The 22,108-nt window shown below is 39.2% G+C and overlaps 1 protein-coding gene across 2 annotated transcripts in view; it reads right to left on the bottom strand.

Moving 5' to 3' along the window:
• The window catches only part of CDH13 (cadherin 13), a 507,409-nt gene that overhangs the window by 13,546 nt on the left and 471,755 nt on the right, over positions 1-22,108 (bottom strand). The window contains exons 12-13 of one of the 2 annotated variants that reach the window (XM_054197628.1): positions 9,152-9,385; positions 7,637-7,852 (exon numbers count right to left, since the gene is read on the bottom strand). In XM_054197628.1, coding sequence (XP_054053603.1) covers positions 7,637-7,852; positions 9,152-9,385 — 450 coding nt within the window. Of the gene's footprint in view, positions 1-7,613; positions 7,853-9,151; positions 9,386-22,108 lie in introns of those variants that run through there. The other variant, XM_054197627.1, reaches the window with a different exon arrangement.

Here is a 22,108-nt window from a genome sequence, read left to right as displayed (position 1 = left end):
AGTTTCTAGGGTGAAGCAGTGGAGATGTCCTAGATTTTTTTTTTTTTTTTAAATTGACATGAATTTTAGCTGGCTACTTTGCCAAAGCAATGTCACCTTCATTTGACCAATAGGAAATAAATATTTCCTTTCTTTTCCAGTTCTTTCAAAACAAAACAATTGCAGAAGTGCCTGCCTGCAGTCTGGGAGTGTATTTTCTCATGCTCTAATCTGATAAATTTAGATGAACAGTTGAAGACGTTCAGCAAGTGAAATGAGTAAGTACAGTTTTGAAATACTCTCCTAATTTTTCATATTTATGCTGAAAATGAAATGCCTCAAATGTAACAGCTAGCCAGCCTTCCAAAGCAGCGCAGAACTGCTTAAGCAGTCAGATCTCATCTTCCACAGCAGTACAGCTTAGTTTACTATCAGTTTTAATAAGTAGAACATGAACATAAGGAGTCCAACCACATTCACATCTGTAGGTATACACTAATCCCAGCTTGAAATACTGAAAGAATCATCTGAAAAACCTCTTATTAAGTAAGAATAAAAATGAGAGGAAAGTATTATGCTTAGAAGCCATGGAAAAGGAGAAATCAAATTAGAAAACTGCCAGGTTTGGCTATGTTGATATCAACCTGACTATTTCAAAATTTTTTAAGAAAACTCGTAAACATGACAGCTCACATAAGTACTAACCAGTGACATAAACGAATTAGGTGTTGGGGTTTAAGATGTACTCTGAAATACTCCAAACATCAATGGCGTTTTAAAGGACTTTGTAAGTCTCGGCAGCCTAGAAGCAAAAGCAACATCACCTAACCCTCAGGTACAACAAATTCCCCTGTTCATCCAACACACATCATATCTAAAACTGAATAGTGAGCTGTCTGCATGGAGAGCACATTTTGAGGTATTTGGAGTAGGGAAATATCCAAAGACAGATATAGTTAAAAGAAAGAAAATTCCCAGGGTGTATAGTGGCCATTATTGACAGAAAAAAATATTTCAACTGGTCATTTATTCAGTTCTAGTTTTCAGTCACAGTCCACTCCAGAACAATTAAGATGATAACTGTCTGAAGTTATATATTTATGTGACTTTAAGAGGTTGTTCAGAAAAGAAATACAAAATATTATCTATCAACAGTTACTGCTGAGAACTGTTGAGAAAATGAAAACATCAAATGTTCATTTGAATTCGCAACACTGAATAGTCTATCCAGCCACTCTCTTTAAATGTTCATTTCACGTCTACAGAATGACCATCAGGAACAATATTACAGCTCTTAGGGAAGGAGCTGTATTTGCTAGTAACATTTCTCTTCTGCATTCCAGACAGGTATCTTCTAAACTGTCACATTTTTTCATGTCTATACTTCTGGAACGTGTTTGGATGGTTTAAAATGTGCGTAAAATGCCATTTCCCACCTAATTGAGTCAATAAAATGTCATTAAGTACATTTTAAATATACTGATGTACAATTTGAGGGTATTCCTATTTGTCATGTCTATGTGGCTAGGTATATAAACATCCCGTCTCCAATTATGTACATACATATGGACTTCTGTGCCATTTCAAGCTCCATTAACTTTAGGTGGGCTCCCAAAGCCAACTGCACAACACATTGCAGGACTGAGCACACCTGCAGAGAAATCAGAAGCCTGGGCGCAGCGGTTGAAAGTGAGATTCGACCAAAGACTCTCTCAAATTGAATACAGTCCCTTAACCCCCCAACCAGTCTTTCCTTACTACAGTCTGATCAACCAAAATCTTTAAGGAGACAAATAACAATGGTATTTTTCTGGTAAACGCGTTTGAGAAAGCATCTATATTCACTGATAATTTCTCAGTAATAATAATGGTGTTAATATGGACAAAACCATCTGTAATAAAAATAATTAGAGTAATAGTGGATATTGCTCCTGCTGTTATTGGTTTTAAGAGGTGAGATTCATATCATTGGAAGTCACTGAACGTCAGTAATTTCCCATTACTCGGGCAGCATAATTTAGCTGCTAATTTGAGTACGCACATGGTGTGTGCTCCAATGCAAGAACGTAACTTAAAGTAGTACAGAGAAACACCCCAACAAACTGCCTTTCACAGCAAAACTCTCCCCATCTTGGTAGTTTTTGAAATTCTAGCCAATATAGGAATATTTAACTTCTCAGAAATGGGAAACTTTATCTTGCAAAATTTCCTAGTCTTGTTAATTAAACCAAATTTTTTATTTTTTTTAAAGTATAAAGTTACTATAGAAGATTAAAACATGCTAAAACAACCTAAAAGGTTAACAAAAAAAAAAAAAACCACCAAAAAGTATTGTTTTTAGCAAATTCACCTATTGGGAATGGTTCCTCTGAAGCTTTCTCTTTGAAACTATACAGAACAGGGATGAACTTTTTGGTTTTTTTCTTGGGGGAAAAAAAAATCCTACCGTAAAAACTAAATAGTAGTTGAGCCCTAAAAAATATATAGAACATGATTGTCTAAAACTAAGTCAAGTAACTCACAGTAAAGGCTGAAAACTGTGAATTTGCAGGTAACAAATCTGCACTTGTAATGGAAAGAGCAATGACCTTAAAGGTCTTTTCCATTTGAAACCTGCTATGATTTGTCTTAGTCTTATGCCATTCAAGAATGCATTGCCTCAGTCTTCAGACATTTGCTGTTCCTGCACAAATAACATGGGATATACAAGAGATACAGATGCTTCTGTTGCTTTGAAAAATGAACTTGGTGAAAGATAACACCACCAGTTAACGCTGGCTGTCTATGTTCAGGTAAATTCAATTCCACCAGTTTAATATAATTTGAATTTTTGTGATGGTTTAACACCTCATACATAATTTTCAAAACAGGAAAAGTTAGTGGAAATTAATAGGAATCTTAATTCAAGGGTATCTCTAAGGCTTCTTTGCAATCGCAGTACAGACATCTGTGCAAGTCTCTGTTTTTCAACACACCTGAGGCTTTTCACCCTGTTTAACAAATTAATTTCCATGTAGAGACCTCCAGCTTATTTAATTTCTTCATAGCGGTATTTCCCCCCAAGTCTCTCACCTTACTTTCTGTTTATAATAATGGAATACTTATTTAAGCTCAAGTCAACTTACAACTTCGTAGTCCGCTGGCTAGGTTAACAAAAAAAAGTTTCTTATCAATGGTTGACAGTCAACTAAGATATCAAATTCTTTTTTCAAGATGAAGTGTGTAAAGTCCAGTCTTTTGCTAACAATGAAATTAAAGTAAAGCATTATTGCTAGCGTGACTGAGCTACTAATGGAACTGCTCTGAATTCTGCTTGTTCAGGACATGACTATTGTGCCTTTGGTTCTTATTTTAGTCCCTTAATTCAACACATTTGAATCTAACTTGGTCTTTTCTGTTGGCAGAATATAAAAGGAAATATGAAATGCAATTAGCGTTCTATGATTATGCAATTAAGTGAAATAATTATTGTCAAATTCGAAGTCCAGAATTCAAATGCTCCTTTAACTAATAATAATGATATAAATAATTTGTAATTGATTGATATAAAGCCTTGTCCTGGCAGCTAGAGCAGTTCTTTCTCAGTTTGCCATAGGGGGCCTACGGCAGTTTTTGTTGCTAAGTTCATTATGACAATAAACACAAATTTATCTTGACCTTTTACTGTTTTAGCTAGTTTTGTTTTCTCGTCACCTGTATGTAACTTAAGTCCCGAAAGTTGTTTGATGTATGCTTTTGATTTGGCTTGTTCTCATCAAGTTCCACCGTGTCATTGCTGGTGGGCAAAAAATGGCTTTACCGACCTCAATACATCTTGAGAAGAGATTGCTGTTAAATGTTTGTTAAACGTATTTACAATGATTTGTTGTGCAATTGATGATACTTAAGCAAAATTTTCAAGGACACCTATTCTCCCTTTTAGATATTGTTCAACCAATACCTAAATGAAATATCAGCTACCAATTTGTAGGCTGCAATAAGGGGCACGTTTTATCCCTCTCTCTCTGTCCCTCATCCTTATGGAATGTTGTAGATACTAAAAATGTTCAGGAGCCTTCCAGAGGGAACTTGTTTATAATCCTAATGTTGTTGAGTGCATCACTTTGGTTACATTCATTCTGAACAGAGCTATTTTAGCTGTGTCGGTTGAAAACATGAGATGACTGAGACAATACAGCAGTAAGGGACACCATGGACAATCTCCGAGCCAGCACCAGACATGCTGCATAACACACTTTCTCTTTCTCCCACTTTTTCTTTTTCCTCAATCTGAATTACTAAATTCTAAATTATATCTGAGAGTTTTGGTCCTATCTTATCTCCAGTAGTGGCTAGGAAAAGCTGACACGATGCCACTACACTAGATGTCATCTTAAACATGGTGTCTGCATTAATAACAGATAAGACTTACTTAGTATTCTTTTCAATATTTATTACCATTAACTATTATAACTTCAGAAAGTCCTGTACCTGCCCACTACTCATCTTTCCAGCCTGACTTCAGCAACTGCCAGTGGTAATAAGCTAGGTTAAGTACAAAATACGCAAAGATGTTCCTTTCTTCAATCAACTCAGTATTTACTGTCTTTTAATTCCACCAAACACCTTACTGTTTTGTTGTGGAGAACCAGCAACCTGACCGCATACTTCGGCATCCTGTGTTTTCTGTTTCTGGCTGACAAGAACTCCTACATTTCTCTTGTTCCAAGTATATCTACCTTTCCAAGGGCTTCTGGGCAACTCGTTGGTCTGTATCCCATTATCCCTCAATATATTGAACACAGCAGGGCAGCTACGGAAAAGGCAAACCCGCTGCCTTTTGCATGCATTACAGTTTTAATCAGGTTCTTCAGTTCTATGCTCAGATACTTCAGAAATCTACCACATATGACTTCTTCCATGATTTACAAAGGAGGCACATATTCTAAGTACGGATAGTAATTGCACCGTTTAAATGATAATACCAAGATGTTTTGTATGGGCAGGAGACTCATGCAGGGCATTTTTACCATGAACGGCTCTTTCACAGGGCTATCTATCCTCACACCAGATGTCAAATACAAAAACAAATACTTTGGCATGAATAACAAAGTTCATTTGACTGAAGGATTTACCTCCTAGGAACAAGAGCTTCATAAAACATAAACATTGGGAGCAAAGTGAGCCACGTAAGGGCTTTTGCAAAAATTAAACCCATAACTTGCCACTAGAAATGGGATATTTCATCTGTTCAATAAGCACTAAAGTTCTCTTTGTTTTTATGGCATCGTAAGCTTTGATTACTCTGATAAATATTTGGGCTATACAAAACACTGCAATGGAACTAATCGCAGTTATAAAAAAACTTATGTGTGAAAATGAATTGGGAATGCAATGATACCAGCACATTTTAGAGAAGTTCAAATACAGAACCACATTATTTTAACTGGCTCCTGGACTCATTCTTTTTATGTCTCCGTGTAGTCATTTACACCTGAGGAAAATGGTTGTGAAAGTTGCTATGCTGGCTGGCTGGACCAGCCGTGGAATACCAGCCTCGCTCTGTGGGACTGGGTGAACCCAAACCACACAAATGACGAGTAGCAAATTTTAGCCCCAAAATAGGGTGCTGTGTTGAGGATTAGGTCTCTTTATGCTGAAGTCCATTTGTGGAACTCATGCTCTCACTCACAACAACTGTGTATAACACAGCCTCTGTCCCAAGAGATCTTTCCCTCCCCTTCCTTTCACCTCACTCACTATTGCCTTTTGTTGTGGTTTTACTGCTCAGAAAACAGAGCGGAACACCGTACTGCTGGCAGATTATGTGTGTAATATTACTCCACTCTTTGTTTAAAATTACAACTCTCTCCATGCTTATTATAGTACTCTGAAGGAATGTCAGGTTGCAGAAAGGCTCTAGGCATGTCTGTATTGTTTCATGGTGTAAAGACAATTCAGTGCTGTTTATTCTTGCACAGTAGGAGGGGGAATCCCTCTGTGGTGGCACCACGCACCATTCAGATGCCAGGGGCCTGTATTCTGCCCACAGTTGAGCTGGAGAAGGTCTGTAGCCAAGAAGAGCAACTCAAGAAGAGCCATCCAACACCTAGAACTGCCTTTTAGAATTCAATGTAAGGAAAATTATCAGACTTCTTTGGGGGCTAGGAAAAAGCAACACGGTTACTTTCAAAAGCAAAAAGCTTTTCTCTGCCTCATTGTATTCTGAGCAGATGCGTTAATGTAAATAAAGTTTAAGTGCAAATCATGTCAGATATGAAAGTAATTTCAGTGGTGAAAGTCACGCCTAGTATAGCACCAGCAACATTTATGAAGTGGTAACAAGAATACATTTGAATCAATGGGCTGCATATTTATATCACTGATGCGATAGTGTCACATACTGTCAAATATTTTTAACATATTACTTCTAACAGCTGAAGTCTGCATTTGGTTCCAGCAGACTACACCCAGAATAACTGAACCAAGGCCAATGAAGATCCTTCAGATGTCACTGACTGGAACAAAGAACGTGAATTTGCACTTAGCATTTATATAGTCCTTTTCATCTTCAAAGAGCATCACAAACATTAGCTAGTTCTAATTCTCCCCCAGTGACCTTCATGCTAACCTTTTGGGATAAAAGTAATATAGTATAAGAAAAAAACTGACAAGATGTGTAATCAAGCATACACCAAGCCTTAGATGTGTAAACTATCTCTGCCTTGACCTCTATCTCTGCCTCATGGTAGATTTTTATCTCATCAAGAATATAAGGCCTTTCTACATGACTCAGGTATTAATTCACCATACAATGTATTTTACTAACATAAGATGAAGGTTATAATTGTTGAGTAACAGATTTACTATCACACAGCATACAGCTATTCCTTTTTAACAGATAAGGAACTCAAAATAACACTGCATCACAAAGTTGCTGGAATCTGTCGCAGGACAAGCCAGGGACACATCTAGGTTAGATGGTGGGATTCCATGGCTTTGAATTTCTACTCTTCAGTCACTCTGGGATTTTTTTTACTCCTTCCAATTCAAATTAGGTATTTTCGAAGTGTCTGTTAGAAAGTTTTCCCAGAAGCAGCAGAAGCTTCTTTATGTATCAGTCCTCTCTGCCCTCCAACCCAGACTTGCAACTTGATTATCAATTCTGGGTGGCTCTAAGCCCAGAATGTTGAGTAAGTTCCTCATGTTCCAGTTGCTTGCGCACTTTACACAGAGGAACAGATTGAAGCAGACAGTACTTATTTTCATGGTGACCCAGAAGAGCTATTGTTACAAGAACACCTTTAATCTCCTGTTTCTGTTTTTGAATTGAATTCAAGTGGGGAGAGATGAAAGAAAGCGTCGCACAAATCTGCTACTACAGCTGGTACTTTTTAGTTTATCATATGCTAGCTCTAATTCTCTTTGATTCTTCTTAAAATTATTGCTTCTATTTCTTAATTTGACAACCAGGCATTCGTTGCTATTTTTTGACTACGAAAAACCCCTCCCTCTTTCTTATAGCTACGCTTTCTCGGGGAAGAAAGAAAACCACGAAACTTACTGCATTATGGTTTCAGTGTATGAATTTAACTTCTCCCGTGGTAGATTTTCTTATGCAGCATACAAATGAGCAGCTAAATAATATTCATTACTTACAGTTTCAGAAAAGACTTACAAAATAAACTGAAGAGTGAAAGAAGGATGAGGGTGATGCTGATATGAAGGGCATCGGTTGCACTGCAGTCCATTTTGGATTTCTTGCAGGAACACACTTGTAATTTCAGTTCTGTGTTGTTAGTCAGAGGCGGTTTTCCAGAATCTGTCACTGAGATTGGGATGTTGTAATTGGCCTTTTTCAGGTTTTGAAGCAGGACGACCTGGGCATGAGTATCTGCATAGGAGAAGGTGAGAATTAGCCAAATAGCGGTGGTTTGAAAGGGAAGAGGAATCTGCAAACAATATCAGATATGCCGCAGTTACTCATGGAAATTAAGAACAAAATGAGAATACTCTAAGGAAAAGATTAAAGAATTGAACTGGAGGTAAGAAGAGGCAGTACAGAAATTCTTTCACGGGCTGAGAGCTAACTGCAAACGTTTGCCAAACCCCACCGAAAGAAAGACTTTTAAGACCCCCTTTTGTTTAAATACATTATTTGGTCTGCAAATTATTGGCACAATTTGCCTGTGGAAGCTAACGTATTAATGAAATGCTAAGGCATCTCATCCCCAGGGAAACACAATAGGGAAGAATATAGCTATTTGCCAAAGAAAATAACCCTTCTTGCAAGGAAGTACAGGCAAAGCTGTTTGCCTGAGAAAGCAGCAAAGGGAGGTAATGTCCCCCTTCAAATCCACAGATCTGCTCCTCCTGAGCAGCAGTGGGTCACAACAGCTACTGATACCCAGGTGAGCGTGCTGACTCTTTTCGGGGGTTTAACAGAGTGGTGGTTTGATGTTTGGAGTACAGCAAAGAAAATTACTCCTGCACATTGTCCGTGACAGCCTGCAGGCAGGTACAGTTATCACATCCATCGTTAGTTTTTTCTAAGAATACGAAATGAACTGCTGAAAGATTCGATTGTGACAGAGATAAATAATACATGCTGGAAAACAAATAGAAATAATCTCCATTAAAAAGAAATGTAGTACTTTGTGCCCACAATTTGCCCACAATACGAACCTTCTGCAATTGCACAGCGTATGTTTTGATCCTCTTACCAATAGTGTTCGGTCCCAGTGCATGTGGGTATTTTATTTGTGAAGAGTTCGAATACTTAAAATCAGGAAGTTTTTAAGTACGTTGCTAAAGCCCATGCAGAAGTTTCATGCTGTCCTATCCAAAGCCTTGTGCATCTCATGCAAACAAATTCCATGCCATGAAATATGGTAAACTTTACAAAACTGTAAGTCATTAGAAGCCTTTCTTTAACGCAAAGCTAAAAGAGAAAAGTTTGGCCAACGTAAGAAGAGGAGGAAAAAAGTTCAGATTTCAGAGAAAATGCAGACAATCAGTGTGTCCCACCAGGCAGCTGGTCCCAACCCAGACAGCAGCAGCGATGGGTCCATCCCGCAAGACTTCCATGCACAAGTGCTCCTGAATTCACGTAATGGGCAGCCTGAGGGTGAGCAGACTGGGGTGGAGAGGTGGGAGGACTAAATGCGTAAGAAAAAAAAATTAATAGACTTACTGTTAAGCTTGGTGATTCTCCACAATTTTTCTGGGCCAGATTGCTTACTCAGTTCAAATTTGAATGGATCTGTGTTGGGATGAAGGTCTTTGTCTGACGCTCCTAGTACCACTACCCTGAGATCTTTTGCATCTTCACAAACTTTTGCCAGTGTTGGATAAAGGGATGGGACGTTGTCATTGACATCCTCCAAAGTGATGTGTAAAGTTCCTGTACCTGTAGCAGGAGGGTTACCTATATGAAAAAAAGCAAACATATGTTTATTAAATCATACTTCCATAAACACTTGCTCTTATTTGTACCTGCATGCTTGGAAAAAAGAAATATTTTTATAGTTCCTACCTCTGTTATATGAAAATTATTGCTTTAAACAAACTGATAAGTCACTATTGTAAATTCACTGCTGTATTTTCTGATTCACTACAGTATGGATAATTATTCTAAGTAAACCTCTGCGAGAGGAATATTTTGAAGTTAAAATGAGATTAGGACATGAATAGGTATCTGGAAAAGAATCTGCTCATACGGAGAGAAACATAGTAGGAAGCATCCCCTAGATAGACAGGATGGTATTAAAAGAATCAAGAACAAGACAAGCAAGAGGTAAAACGACAGCAGAAAGGAATCGGTTTGCACGGTGGGTGCCCATAAACAGAACAGGACCAGATCATTCCCCAACAACCCTTGAGGCCACATTTAGTTACGTCAGCAGACGTGAAACCTGTCAACATCCAACTCTGGAAAATGAGATCTTTGATTTACCCAGAGCCACCCTTTGTTAGCAGTGGAGTTTCAAGCTTTCTCAAATTATTTGCCAGCCTGCCTCAGCCCTGACCTGAAAGAACCAGCTTCAGAGGTGAGGATGTTTATTCACCACGGTACCGCTACAAACCTTTGCGTCAGGGCTGTGACTGACAAACCAGCCATGGCGCTGGAAGTGTTTGTAACGGAGATGTCTGCCCACTGGGAGCCGGACTGAGACCAGCACCTCATTTCACAGGGTCAGAGAGGAGCTGACAAGTGGTAATAACTTCCAGTCACTACAGACGTGTGCCATGGTTGAGCCAGGAACCTACTGCTTTCAGCCTAAAGCTCGATACCTTATTACAGATCCCTTTGCCATCCCCTTTTACCCGATCTCAACGTTCGTTTTCTAACCGCATATTACTTCCCTCATTGTATCCCATAGTTAATAACTTCCCATTTGAAATGATGCACTTCTGGGTTGTTTGTGTTCCTTGTTTTTCTGGTTTAGTACACGAGATCTATGATCTCTGCACCTCCCCTGGCTATAAACCATTAGCAGGTAGAAAGGATTCAAGAGGTTGCGCTTAACCTGTAAAGCACGAGTGCAATGTGTCATGGTAATTTTAAGTTTAGCACTGAAAGAGGTACGCTTTAGCATAATTACCCTGCCTATAGCAGCCCAATAAACTATGGAATTATTGCTGCACTGTGCGTGCGTTCTAAGGGAGAAGTAAATACCCCGTGGTCTGGATCTGATAAACCACTAACTGTAGCAGAATGCCATTAGTCCTTTCAGTAACAAATGTTACTAATGGTGGCACTTCATCTGTTTCATGCACACATAAATGCATAACAAAGGCGGAATTTTCATAGTTCTTTAGCTTTCCTCCCTCCTCATCTCGCACTCTGTCATCAGAAGGGTTAGGGTTGAGTTCTTTTTAATGAAAAAGAAATTATTTTTCACTTTTTATTGTACTAATTGAATTTGCAGAAAGACTCCAATACATTTTTTGTTCTTGATATATTATTAAGTAAAGTCATACGGCAGAATGGATGAAAAGACATTCGAGTATTTGAAATATGATCATAAAAGCCAGCCTTTCATGCACTTAATTAAACTGCTGTCTTTAATTTTGAATGCATTATTTCCACACTGGACTGATAATGTCTTATGCACTGCCCTTCTTATCTTTCTCTGAAGTCAGTAATATTAAAATCTGCCTTTTGAAATTAAGAAGCCAACAGCATTATGAATGTACTGTTATTTTGTCAGACGCAGCTATGGCTGCATTTTCTCTGCCATGCTAATGTTTCGCTATCTTTGTATGGCTTATGGGCCAGTCAACTATTACGCACAAATAGAGAGAAAGGAAATTGCTTCTGTCCATTCCAATGACTTATTCTCTGCTCGGTTTATTTATAATGATTTAAACAAAATCTTTTGGTGATTTATGAAGACCTCAAAAGAAAAATAAGTGAATGTCAAGGTCATAGACTGAAGCTTGTTAACACGCATACCATAAAAAAATACAACACAAAAAAGAATAGCGAACGGAAAAGTGGTCACAACATATCCACTGGGAATATATGACTTTTATAAATTTGACAGTATTATGCCTTTGAAATAATCCAAAATTCCCATGATCTCCAGACAGCTTTGGTTTTGAAATGGAAGATTTCTGTAGCATATGTTAATTCTGAAATAAAACTTGTCTTAATTTATGTTGTAAAACCTTGCAGCCGAAAGCAGAATGAATGCATAAACCAAGACATAAAGGGCTCTGTCCCACAACCCTTGGGAGCAGCTTTATGAAAGTGCTCGGCTCCCGTTTTTGTCACTGAACTGAATTGGCCATTCCTCCTGAGGCTGAACATTTTAAACCTTTAGGTGCCTTTAGAGCCATTTGGGATAGAGATAATTTCAAATTCCTAAGGCTCCCACAAGTGGTGCGGCTGTGAATACACTATGACAAACATACGAATGAAACAGCATTACTCACGTATGGAAAAGCCACTAAAACAGAGACTGAAGGATGGCTACTTCCATACGGAAAGAAAGTGAAAGCTTGGCATTGAATCCTGATTTTGATAATCTAGGGCAAGACTGAGAACTTTAACAAGTGATCTTCAATGAGACTGAAATGTAAATAAGATCTTTCTAGTTAGTTGAGGTCTGTGGGACTGGAACTTTGATCAGCAACGCTAAAAAGCACAGATTCCTCTTGGAGCATTCTGCAATTGGAAACGTATGAATCATTCCAGGACTGGTCATGTCTTCATATCCTGGCCTTAGACTGCATACAAAGCTTCTAATAGCAGTCTTCGGTCAGGCAATAGCGCTGCTGTTTTAAGATTCAACAAGTGCAAAACAGACTAACAAAAGTAGTTCTATTTCGTGAGTTACAGAATGCCATAGAATACAATGGGGTCTATTGTCTGAGAACTAGAATCTGTAATGCAAGGGACTGTTACCAGAAGATGTAGATGTTCAATTGGATTTTAGTGCTATCAGCATAAATGACCATATTGCTACCGTTATTTAAAAAAAATAGTTTCAAAAGAAATATTATAGAAATACTTTATATACTTCTGTACACTGGAATTTTATGTACACTGTACTTCTGTACACTGAAAGCCATGCAGAATCGTGTTAGAATTATTACTGTAAATCAAATTATAAGCCCTCTGCAGAAACACACGGCCAAGAAATTTGAAAACTGGCTTTCAGTCTTGGTCCAAAAGTTCCCGTAGGAACAATGATGTCATTTAGAGATCCAACTACTCAAATGAGACTGCCAATCAGGTCGTTAGTTTCTTAAAAGATACCAATTACGCACAATGATGGCCATGGACTAAGATGACATTTCTCTTAAGTATCAAGACTTGCATAAAATGGCATGTCTAACAAGGAATCATATGGTTGAATGGCTGATGATGCATTTAATCTGAGTATAACATTTTTGTGGACATGAAGAGCTATTTCATGTTTCACTTTCTAGTTTTTCTACAGAAATGCGACACTGTTGTGTACAGATTTCTAATATGGCTGAGTTCCATGAAATTAAAGACAGTATCTGGACTGCTTTGAAATGGAATTAAGACATTCTTAATCAGTGTACATTCAACATATCAACAGCTTTCATTTATTTGAAATGGAAGCAAAAATACAGAGTTAGGAATTGCCACACAGGAGGTGAGATTTTCTGATGTGTCTCCCACAATAAGAAGCCAAACACCCCTAAAAAGTCAGTGAAAGTTGAGGACTTAATTTTTGGGAGTATCCAAAGAAAAACTCGTGGTGTGACTGAGGGTTGCCTACGCAGCATCCTATTTATTTCTTTGCACGATGTAAACACACCTGCACTTCTTTTTGTCTTCCTACTGTTGGCGTCAGAAAAGGCTGATAGAAGGATCCACACTGCATGAGTAAGTCTACAGCCCTCTCTCAGTGTCTCACCACATCTTGCACAAGCATATCTACAGAAGCTTCAAAATAGTCCATGCAGATGCTAATATCTATGTAGCCGCAAATCATTAATACGAAAGTTGATTTTATATGTTTTAACTTAAAGCATGACTTTCGTGGAGCATTTTGAGTTCATACTTTTTTTTTTTTAACTTCATGCTAAGGAAGCCTTGGGGAATGCAACCCTGGCTACACGGCTACCTGGGCCATGTCACCCGACTATTTTCATATTCAGTCGTGTTTTTCTCTAACTGAGCTCCATCAACAGCAGCAACTGTGGAAGAAACAATTTAGACACTTCACTGTTGGAATCACAACAGTTACCACGTTTAGACACTCTCTTCTCTTCTAGGAGTACAGCTGGGCACGAGGGTAGTTAAAAGTAGCCTCCATCTACACTAAATTGCCAGTGTGGACTTCCAGAAGCTGGCCACAAATATTGTTCTAAACTGGTAGATGGAAGAGTTGTTTAAATGCATCTCAAAGAGGAAAAAAGTAATGAAGATTTAATCCTTTCCTTCCAGCTTTCCAAGTTGCAGCAAATCTCAAGATTAGCCTAAATGACCCTAATTACATTTTCCAGTGATTCAAAAATATATTCAGAACTTAAAAAATGAACAGATTTGGACATTTGAGATTACAGTGAGTTTAGATTGTCCTTGAAAATGAAGATGCATAAAAGCAGTGGAAAGGTTCTTAAAAACGTATCCAAGTAAAAAAATTACTGGAACATTGCTGCTTAAAACATAAAATCATATTCTTTGGTCAACAGACCACCCAAAATCAAAGAATTAAATGGATTTTGTCCATCCTCCCTTGAGCTTTCTGAATTATTCTTATAGAATTGAGTATTTAAAATATTTTTCTTTCAAGATTTAAAGGATATTAGAAACTAAAAAAAATTTGATATAATAAGAATATTTGTTCAGGTAAATAAAATTTAATTTAATTTGTGAAAAGCAACAGGAAAATCCACAAGGAATATTTTCCCTTCTAGTTTGATTCGTTTTTTTTAGTTGACCTGATCTAAAATAGAACAAGCTGCACAAGGGAGAACAAGGATTATCAAACACAAAAAAGTACATTTCCACATGCCACGTGAAAATGGGCTTTGAATAAATCAGATGAAAGTCAGTTTACTTGTAAATAATGTAATTTGTTTAGTGGTACAGCTAAGGAACAAAGCAGTGATAATCAACTAACAAGAAAAATGCCAGACACAAATCAAAAAATGTTAAGACTGGGAGACAATGAGACTCTATGTTTTCACTTATATTTAGAAAGTTCACCTAATGGTATCAAAAGCTAAACACAGGAAATCTTCTGTCTTTAGAACTCTAATGGTTTGTATCTTGGTCATTACAGCAAAGGAATATCTATGTAAATGCCTTTAGATAACAAAATCCCATTAGAAACAAATATGAAAAAAAGGAATTTAATTTGAACTATTATACTTTTTTGGGTTTTTTTTGTTTGTTTGTTTGTTTAAAGAACGTCAGAGACCTTGGATTCTGGCAATATTTATCAAATTTCCAAAGAAGAAAAATGAACCATTCTAGAGAAACCAGCTGCCGCACAGATCTAAGCCCCAGCATTGCTGGAAGCCAGAACAGTTTTTGGGAAGAATGGAGCACGAACTGTCCCTTTTCACATGCTCATTATGAATGGTAAAAAGACTTCTGTACTCATTTCTTCTTATTAAATTAAGCTTCCAGCACCATCAAATTAATACATATTATCTATGCTCTTCTATGCCACGATGCAGAAATTACAAGGCCATTTAATTCCTAGAGCAAGCAATAGGGTATCCATCGCCATATAGATTTCCTCTCAAGCTGACAGAGTGGAAATTCATTTATTTTAAATTTTAGTAGAATATTTACGGTTTGCCATTTAGCAGCAGTTTTTAATCCACTTGCACTATCACTTCAGTAACCCAGAAACCTCAACTCCAACTTTTTTTCCCGCTTCTGCTTTTTTGCTGGCTAACAAAGTTACACAGATACAAAATGCGTGAGCAATTATAGTAAGAACAATTTTTCTTCATAGTCGAGCAGGAAAAAGAAGCCTTTGAGAGTGTGGGTTTGCTAATTTCTGGCAAAATTACCTTTCCTCTGAACCATCATGAATAAACCCTTATCTCTCAAAACTTCTATAAACTACATTTGAATCATAGTCACATGGAGGTCAGTTTGGAACTACAGTGATGCCAAGTTTCCTTCATTTTACTCCCATGTAACTGACTGTAAAACGTAGGACTGCCTAGGATCTCTCCTTGGATATGGATTTTTCACCAATTTCTCTATTTTCAGCTTCATATTTGCCAGAAGGAGAATACAGCAAAAGAGGAGGAGAATGAATGAAAAGAGCATTGTAGAAGTTCCCAAATTGTTGGGAGAGAGCTATGGAGGCAGACTGTGCCGTGTGTGGTTAGGCTAAGTAACGTGTTCTTTCTTTAAATTGCTATACTTCACAAATATGGACTGTGAGAAATAATGCCTCATGCTTTCTAACGATACTGCTATGAAAAACTAAACACAAATTTCTGTCTCCTTCCTCATGTTGTTCCCCCCCCCAATATGCTGTTTTTCTGATCAGAAAGCGTGTGCGTACCAGGCGATTTGGCAGCAGGTACCCTCACTGCAGGCATAAATCCCATTCAGTCAGGTGTATTCCATTACCCTTTGTGTTCAAGCTGAACTCTATTAATGGTTCAACCAAAGTAAATGGAACCAGTAGCGCGGGAAGATCCCAAGATTTGGGTGTGCTGCTCAGAATCCGACATATTTGAAAACTGGTCTCATAAATGCCATGTGCTGACATTCCGTATGTAACAGGTTCCAAATTTCCCTTGAGTTGAAATTTCCTATGCGTTTTCTGTATGTGTTGATATATAGATATTTTTCAAAATTTATAAAGTAATTAGTCTTTAAAAGTTACAATCCTTCATTCATTCACTCAAATAATATATGCAGATCCTATTTTTGAGTAATTACATTTCAAAAGAGCACAGCTCTTTCAGCATATCAAATTGCTACTGACATATGCCATCCGTCTTAAACACTGTTTTCAGTATTCTAATTTCTTTTTCTAATCATGAGTCCATGATGAGAAATTAAAACAATATTTTGTGTGCAATTCATATTTTACTGAAATTTGAAATGGCAAGAAAAGGATGAGTATTCAATTTATTTTCTCTTCTCAATTAATACAGCAATTAAGATAAGGGGTATAAAACTGGCTTAATTGGGTTGCCATGGCAACTAATTGCCCGATTTCTTCAAAAATAGCATGTTTTAGGTAGAATCAATCTGTGGTAATTTAATTATGAACATCATGAAGCAAGAAGACAGGTTAGATACATGTAAGGAAAAGTTCTAATTGCAAATTGTTACACATCTCTCTGTTACTCCAGTTTTTTCTAGATGTTGTCTGTTACTGTTCATTACACATAGTACAGGATGATAATTTTTCTTTTTAATGATTAGGAGTATCGAGACTTGCACAATAAATGAGCTTTGGAATTCCTTGGGTGTAGTTCAGCTGGTCCTTGGAAACAAAGAAAAAATGAAAACTCGACCCTGACTCACTCCTTCCTCATTTTGCTTGGTACCTGCAACAGGGAGACTGCCGCAGTGCCACTCAGCAAGCTCATTTAGAGACACGCAACTGGCCACAGGCGGAGAAGCAACGTCCAAGCTGGTTTTTTTAAACTGGCCTTAACTCAAGGCAAACGCCGAAATCACACCAATCTAGAATCACGCCTTTGATAGTCCTCCCTATCTCTTCCCCTGTACCTTGCTCAAATACGTCTGCTCCCGTCCACAGAGGTCACTGCTGCTGCGGCTCAGCCCCGCTCCCGGACACGCTGCCTGTGCCTGTGGGTGGCTGCCGTGCAAACGCTTCCCATGGCAAACGCCGGGGAGGGTGGTGTCGTGTAGGGGACAGACCACTTTCAGAAAAGCAAACAGTTGCTTTCGCTCGTGTAATATTCCTGTAAGAAACAGGGCTTAACGCTGATTTAGTGCATTTAAAGCTACATCAGTTAAAATTTGGAACCCTTAACTCTGTCTCTGATTACCTTTAACATCTGGAAGAGATGCCACATTTTTAATAATGACATTTATCCTCCTTATGTTTGATGTAGTAAAAGTACTTATATTTCCAATTTTTATCTCCATAGTTCCCTGGTGATGAGAATAGCAGGGGAGGAAGGTGCCACGCTTACGCCAGATGAGAGTACCTGTCTCAGTGGGAGAAGGTTGCTACCTGGCTCTGCGTGGGTGGTGCTCCAGCAGGGTGGCCTGAGAAAAGTGAAGGTGATTACGGGCATTTAACCAAATCAGCAAGAGTGGGGATTAGCGTCTCACCACTTGTCATCACCAGCTGACATTCTTGAACAGCATAGGTGGCTTTTCCATCTATCAGGCACACAAAAATAACCAAAGTTTTTCTTCTGAAGAGATAGAAAATGTTACACAATGGGGACATTAACTAGGGTATCTCGCCCCTCTCTGCAATAACATGAGTGATTATGGCATAACTAATGTAAATATGGATATATTTTAGTATTCCTGCCTCTTAAAGGAAAGGAGAAACCAATTTTAAGCTTTTCTAGATTTCACACATTTTCCAGATATTTTTAGCTTCACCTCCAAAATGTTCATGTTTTTCTCCTCCCTTACTTTTTCTAAATTGTGACTCAAACTTTCAGAATACGGGGGAAAAAAAGACCATTCCTGGAGAGTTTTTAGCACGACTGACCTTATGAGAAAAACATACAGGTTTTCTGCTTAGTGACAGTCATCCCAGATACTCCAGTGTGTAATGAACCTGTGGGATGACCCGACAGCATAGTCACGCAGCAAATCTCCTGGAAGGTCTGTTCCAAGCAGATTTCTCAAACTCAGATGATTTCTTGTCTGTATTTAAGATCCGTATATTTTAGAGATATACTCCCAATAATTGCACCGTGTGCTTGTGATACTGCATTGTTTTTAGCGATTAGAATGCTAAATTCAGGAAATAAAGTGATCACCATTATTGGCACTTTTGTTAACTGAATGAAACCTCTGATGTTTTCCAAGTTTGCATACGCCTGACTTCGTTCCGTTATAAGCTCATTCTCAGATTAAACACGGTTCATGACACTTCAATGTGTTAACTCTGCTTCATGATATTTCCTACCAGTGTTTAATTTCTTCTTTAATAGACCAGAGACTCCATGTCCACACAAGTCTTTAATAAAAGAGTTTTCAAATTCTAAGGACACTACCTTGACCTTTAATGAAATCAAAAGTACAGAGAAAATTAGGATAGTCATTCCAAAAAGTCCTTTTTAAAGTTAAATTTCCCCCAATAAAAGGTCAGACTTTATTATCTATAAAATTAATACTGTGTCCATCAAATTTTCTCTTACACCTTGTTTCCATTATGTTTGGGAAGGTACAGGAACTGTTTAGATCAGAAATGATATATAATTTATACTTAAGTACCTTTCTCTGCAGTTTATTTGTTAATGCTGAAAAATAATATCATAAAATTCAAAAAGAATATCATATACAACCAAATTATTTCCTGCAGTGGAATGACTCCATTTTCTGTGGTCCGTTCGTGGTTACTGTCCTACTGGGAAAGAATAGTTTTGTGATTTACTGAAAAAATAAAGATGTGATGGATTTATATAAAGAACTACCAAGCGTGAAGCTCCTGGTTTTACTTCTGACAGAAATCTTCAACATTTTACAAATAAGAAAAATGCCCTGGCACTTGTCTCCTGCACTGAAGCGTAATAACAAGAAGCCAGTGCCTGCTGAATCCAGTGACAGATTCTCTATTGACATCAGCGAAAGGGTATGAAAAAAGTACCTCTGTACGTTTTGTTTTCGGCTCTGTCTCTCCACTCGTCACCCAAGATAGCACAGGAATGTGTGGTCATTTTAAAAAGAGGTGACTATGGAATATGATGGGACAGCGGTATCTTTTCTGTAATTATAGAAACTCTCCATGCTATGAATACTAATAGAAAAGGTCATGGGGAACAGGAGAGGTGCCTGAGGACTGGAGGAAGGCTGACATCACTCCAATCTTCAAAAAAGGCAAGAAGGAGGACCCAGGGAACTACAGGCCGGTTAGTCTCACCTCTGTCCCTGGGAAGGTAATGGAGCGACTCATTCTGGATGTTGTCTCCAAACACATAGAGGAACGGGAAGTTATTGGAAGTGGTCAGCATGGATTTACCAAGGGCAAAGCATGCCTGACCAATCTGATAGCTTTCTATGATGTTATAACGGGTTGGCTGGATGAGGGGAGAGCCGTAGATGTCATCTACCTTGACCTTAGCAAGGCTTTTGACACTGTCTCCCATAACATCCTCATTAGGAAGCTGAGGAAGTATGGGCTAGACGAGGTGACAGTGAGGTGGATCGAGAGCTGGCTGAGTGACAGAACCCAGAGGGTTGTGATCAGCGGCACAGAGTCCAGTTGGAGGCCTGTAACGAGTGGTGTCCCTCAGGGGTCAATACTTGGACCAATTTTGTTCAATATATTCATTAATGACCTAGATGAGGGGACAGAGTGTATCCTCAGCAAGTTTGCTGATGATACCAAGCTGGGAGGGGTGGCCGACACTCCAGAGGGCCGTGCTGCCATCCAGCGTGACCTGGACAGGCTGGAGAGCTGGGCAGAGAAGAACCTAATGAGGTTCAACAAAAGCAAGTGTAGGGTCCTGCACCTGGGAAGGAAGAATGGCAAACACCAGTATATGTTAGGGGCGGACATGCTGGGAAGCAGCTCTGAGGAGAAGGACCTGGGGGTCCTGGTAGACAGCAAATTATCCATGAGCCAGCAGTGTGCCCTTGTCGCCAAGAAGGCCAATGGCATCCTGGGCTGCATAGGGAAGACTGTGGCCAGCAGGTCAAGGGAGGTCATTCTCCCCCTCTACTCTGCACTGGTGAGGCCACAACTGGAGTACTGTGTCCAGTTCTGGGCTCCCCAGTTCAAGAGGGACAGGGAACTACTGGAGCGAGTCCAGCGTAGGGCAACCAAGATGATTATGGGACTGGAGCACCTCCCTTATGAGGAAAGGCTGAAAGAGCTGGGACTCTTTAGCCTGGAGAAGAGAAGGTTGAGGGGGGACCTGATTAATGTTTACAAGTATCTAAAGGGTGGGTTTAAGGAGGACGGAGCCAGGCTCTTTTCAATGGTTCCCAGCGACAGGACAAGGGGCAATGGGCACAAGCTAGAACATAGGAAGTTCCGTTCAAATACACGGAAAAACTTCTTTACAGTGAGGGTGACAGAGCACTGGAACAGGCTGCCCAGGGAGGTTGTGGAGTCCCCTTCTCTGGAGATTTTCAAGACCCGCCTGGATGCAGCCCTGAGGGATGTGCTTTAGGCAATCCTGCTCTAGCAGGGGAGTTGGACTAGATGATCTCCAGAGGTCCCTTCCAACTCTGAAGATTCCGTGATTCCGTGAAAATAATATGTTTATTGTTTTAGTGTATGTCTAGAGTCCTTTAGCAAGGTGTAAGGTTGAAGGTTTCGTTTGATTTTAGAAACCCGCCTTATTATAAATACTGTTAAAAATTAGCGCACAACTCGCGGACACCCTTCCACAGTGAGCGTCGTGTTTGCAGTCCCTCATACTGACAATTACCAACGTTAACACTGCTGAAACTCCTGCTGGTGCTGCCAGAAACTGAACCTGGAGGAGGTGGATCAGGTGGTGTCGATGCGGCCGCAGGGACACGCAGACCTGCCTGAGCTGGTTTGCCTGGGAAGCCTCGCACGCCCCGCGGCGCTGGGCTGGGCTGGGCTGCCCTGTGCTCTGCCTGGCGCTGTGCTGGGTTCCAGTTCACACTGTGCTCTGCACTGAACGATACCCGAGCTCTTCGGTATTCCCCAGTTAACGAAAGGAAAGTCTATGGCAGCTCTTACTTCCTCGGTGCGTGTGCCAGCACATCTCAGATTTGACTTAGAGATAAGATGAAAGGCCGAAGTAAACAAAGAACTTAACATTGAATGCTTTTGAAAAAAGTATCTCTGATGAAGTATGGGTTTTTTTTTCCTTTCCTCCCTTTTCGCCCCAAGTCTGTTAGCCCAAGCATATGACTTGCTCTATTGGAAATGCCTCTGAATTTTCAGTGTACCACCCTGTCTCATTTGGCAATTCTTAATCCTGCCTTTGGCTGCCCTCTCACATATAAGTCCTAACGATATTCACTGGTATTAGATAGGCTGCACTTCCTAACCTGAAGAAAGAGATTTGCAGTTTGCAGACAATGCTGTTTTAAAGGGAATGCATACAGTTATGTTTTCAAGGTCCCTTCCAACCCAACACATTCTATGATTCTATGTTTAATTTGATTTTTTTCCATTTTAAGTTAACATAACCTTCTTTTAAAGTCCTGAAAGAATTTTGTGTTCATTTCACATTATTCTACCACAATTTGGCTTGTCATCTAACATAATATCCCTTTTCAAGATGGACATTAGCTATGATGGCTAGGAAAAATGAAGTGGGTTTCACAGTTTTGCTAGTTAGCATTTCCAGTGCCCTGGAAATCAGTTGGGGAACACCTTGCAGGGGTATTATCAGTCCCAGTCGTAACTGCAGGGGACAAGGCAGCCCCCCCGGACCTACCCCTTGAAATCAATTCTAAAACTTCCTTGTCTGCTTTAGCCACAGAGTCTGGACTGAGACTCCGGACTGGCAGCACCTCTGTGCAAAGCCAGCATAGTTC

The sequence above is a fragment of the Rissa tridactyla genome, chromosome 4, assembly GCF_028500815.1.
Source record: "Rissa tridactyla isolate bRisTri1 chromosome 4, bRisTri1.patW.cur.20221130, whole genome shotgun sequence".
In the NCBI taxonomy this organism is placed as follows: domain Eukaryota; kingdom Metazoa; phylum Chordata; class Aves; order Charadriiformes; family Laridae; genus Rissa; species Rissa tridactyla.
Note: the sequence above shows the minus strand (reverse complement) of the source record. Positions and strands in the feature narration are given on the sequence as shown.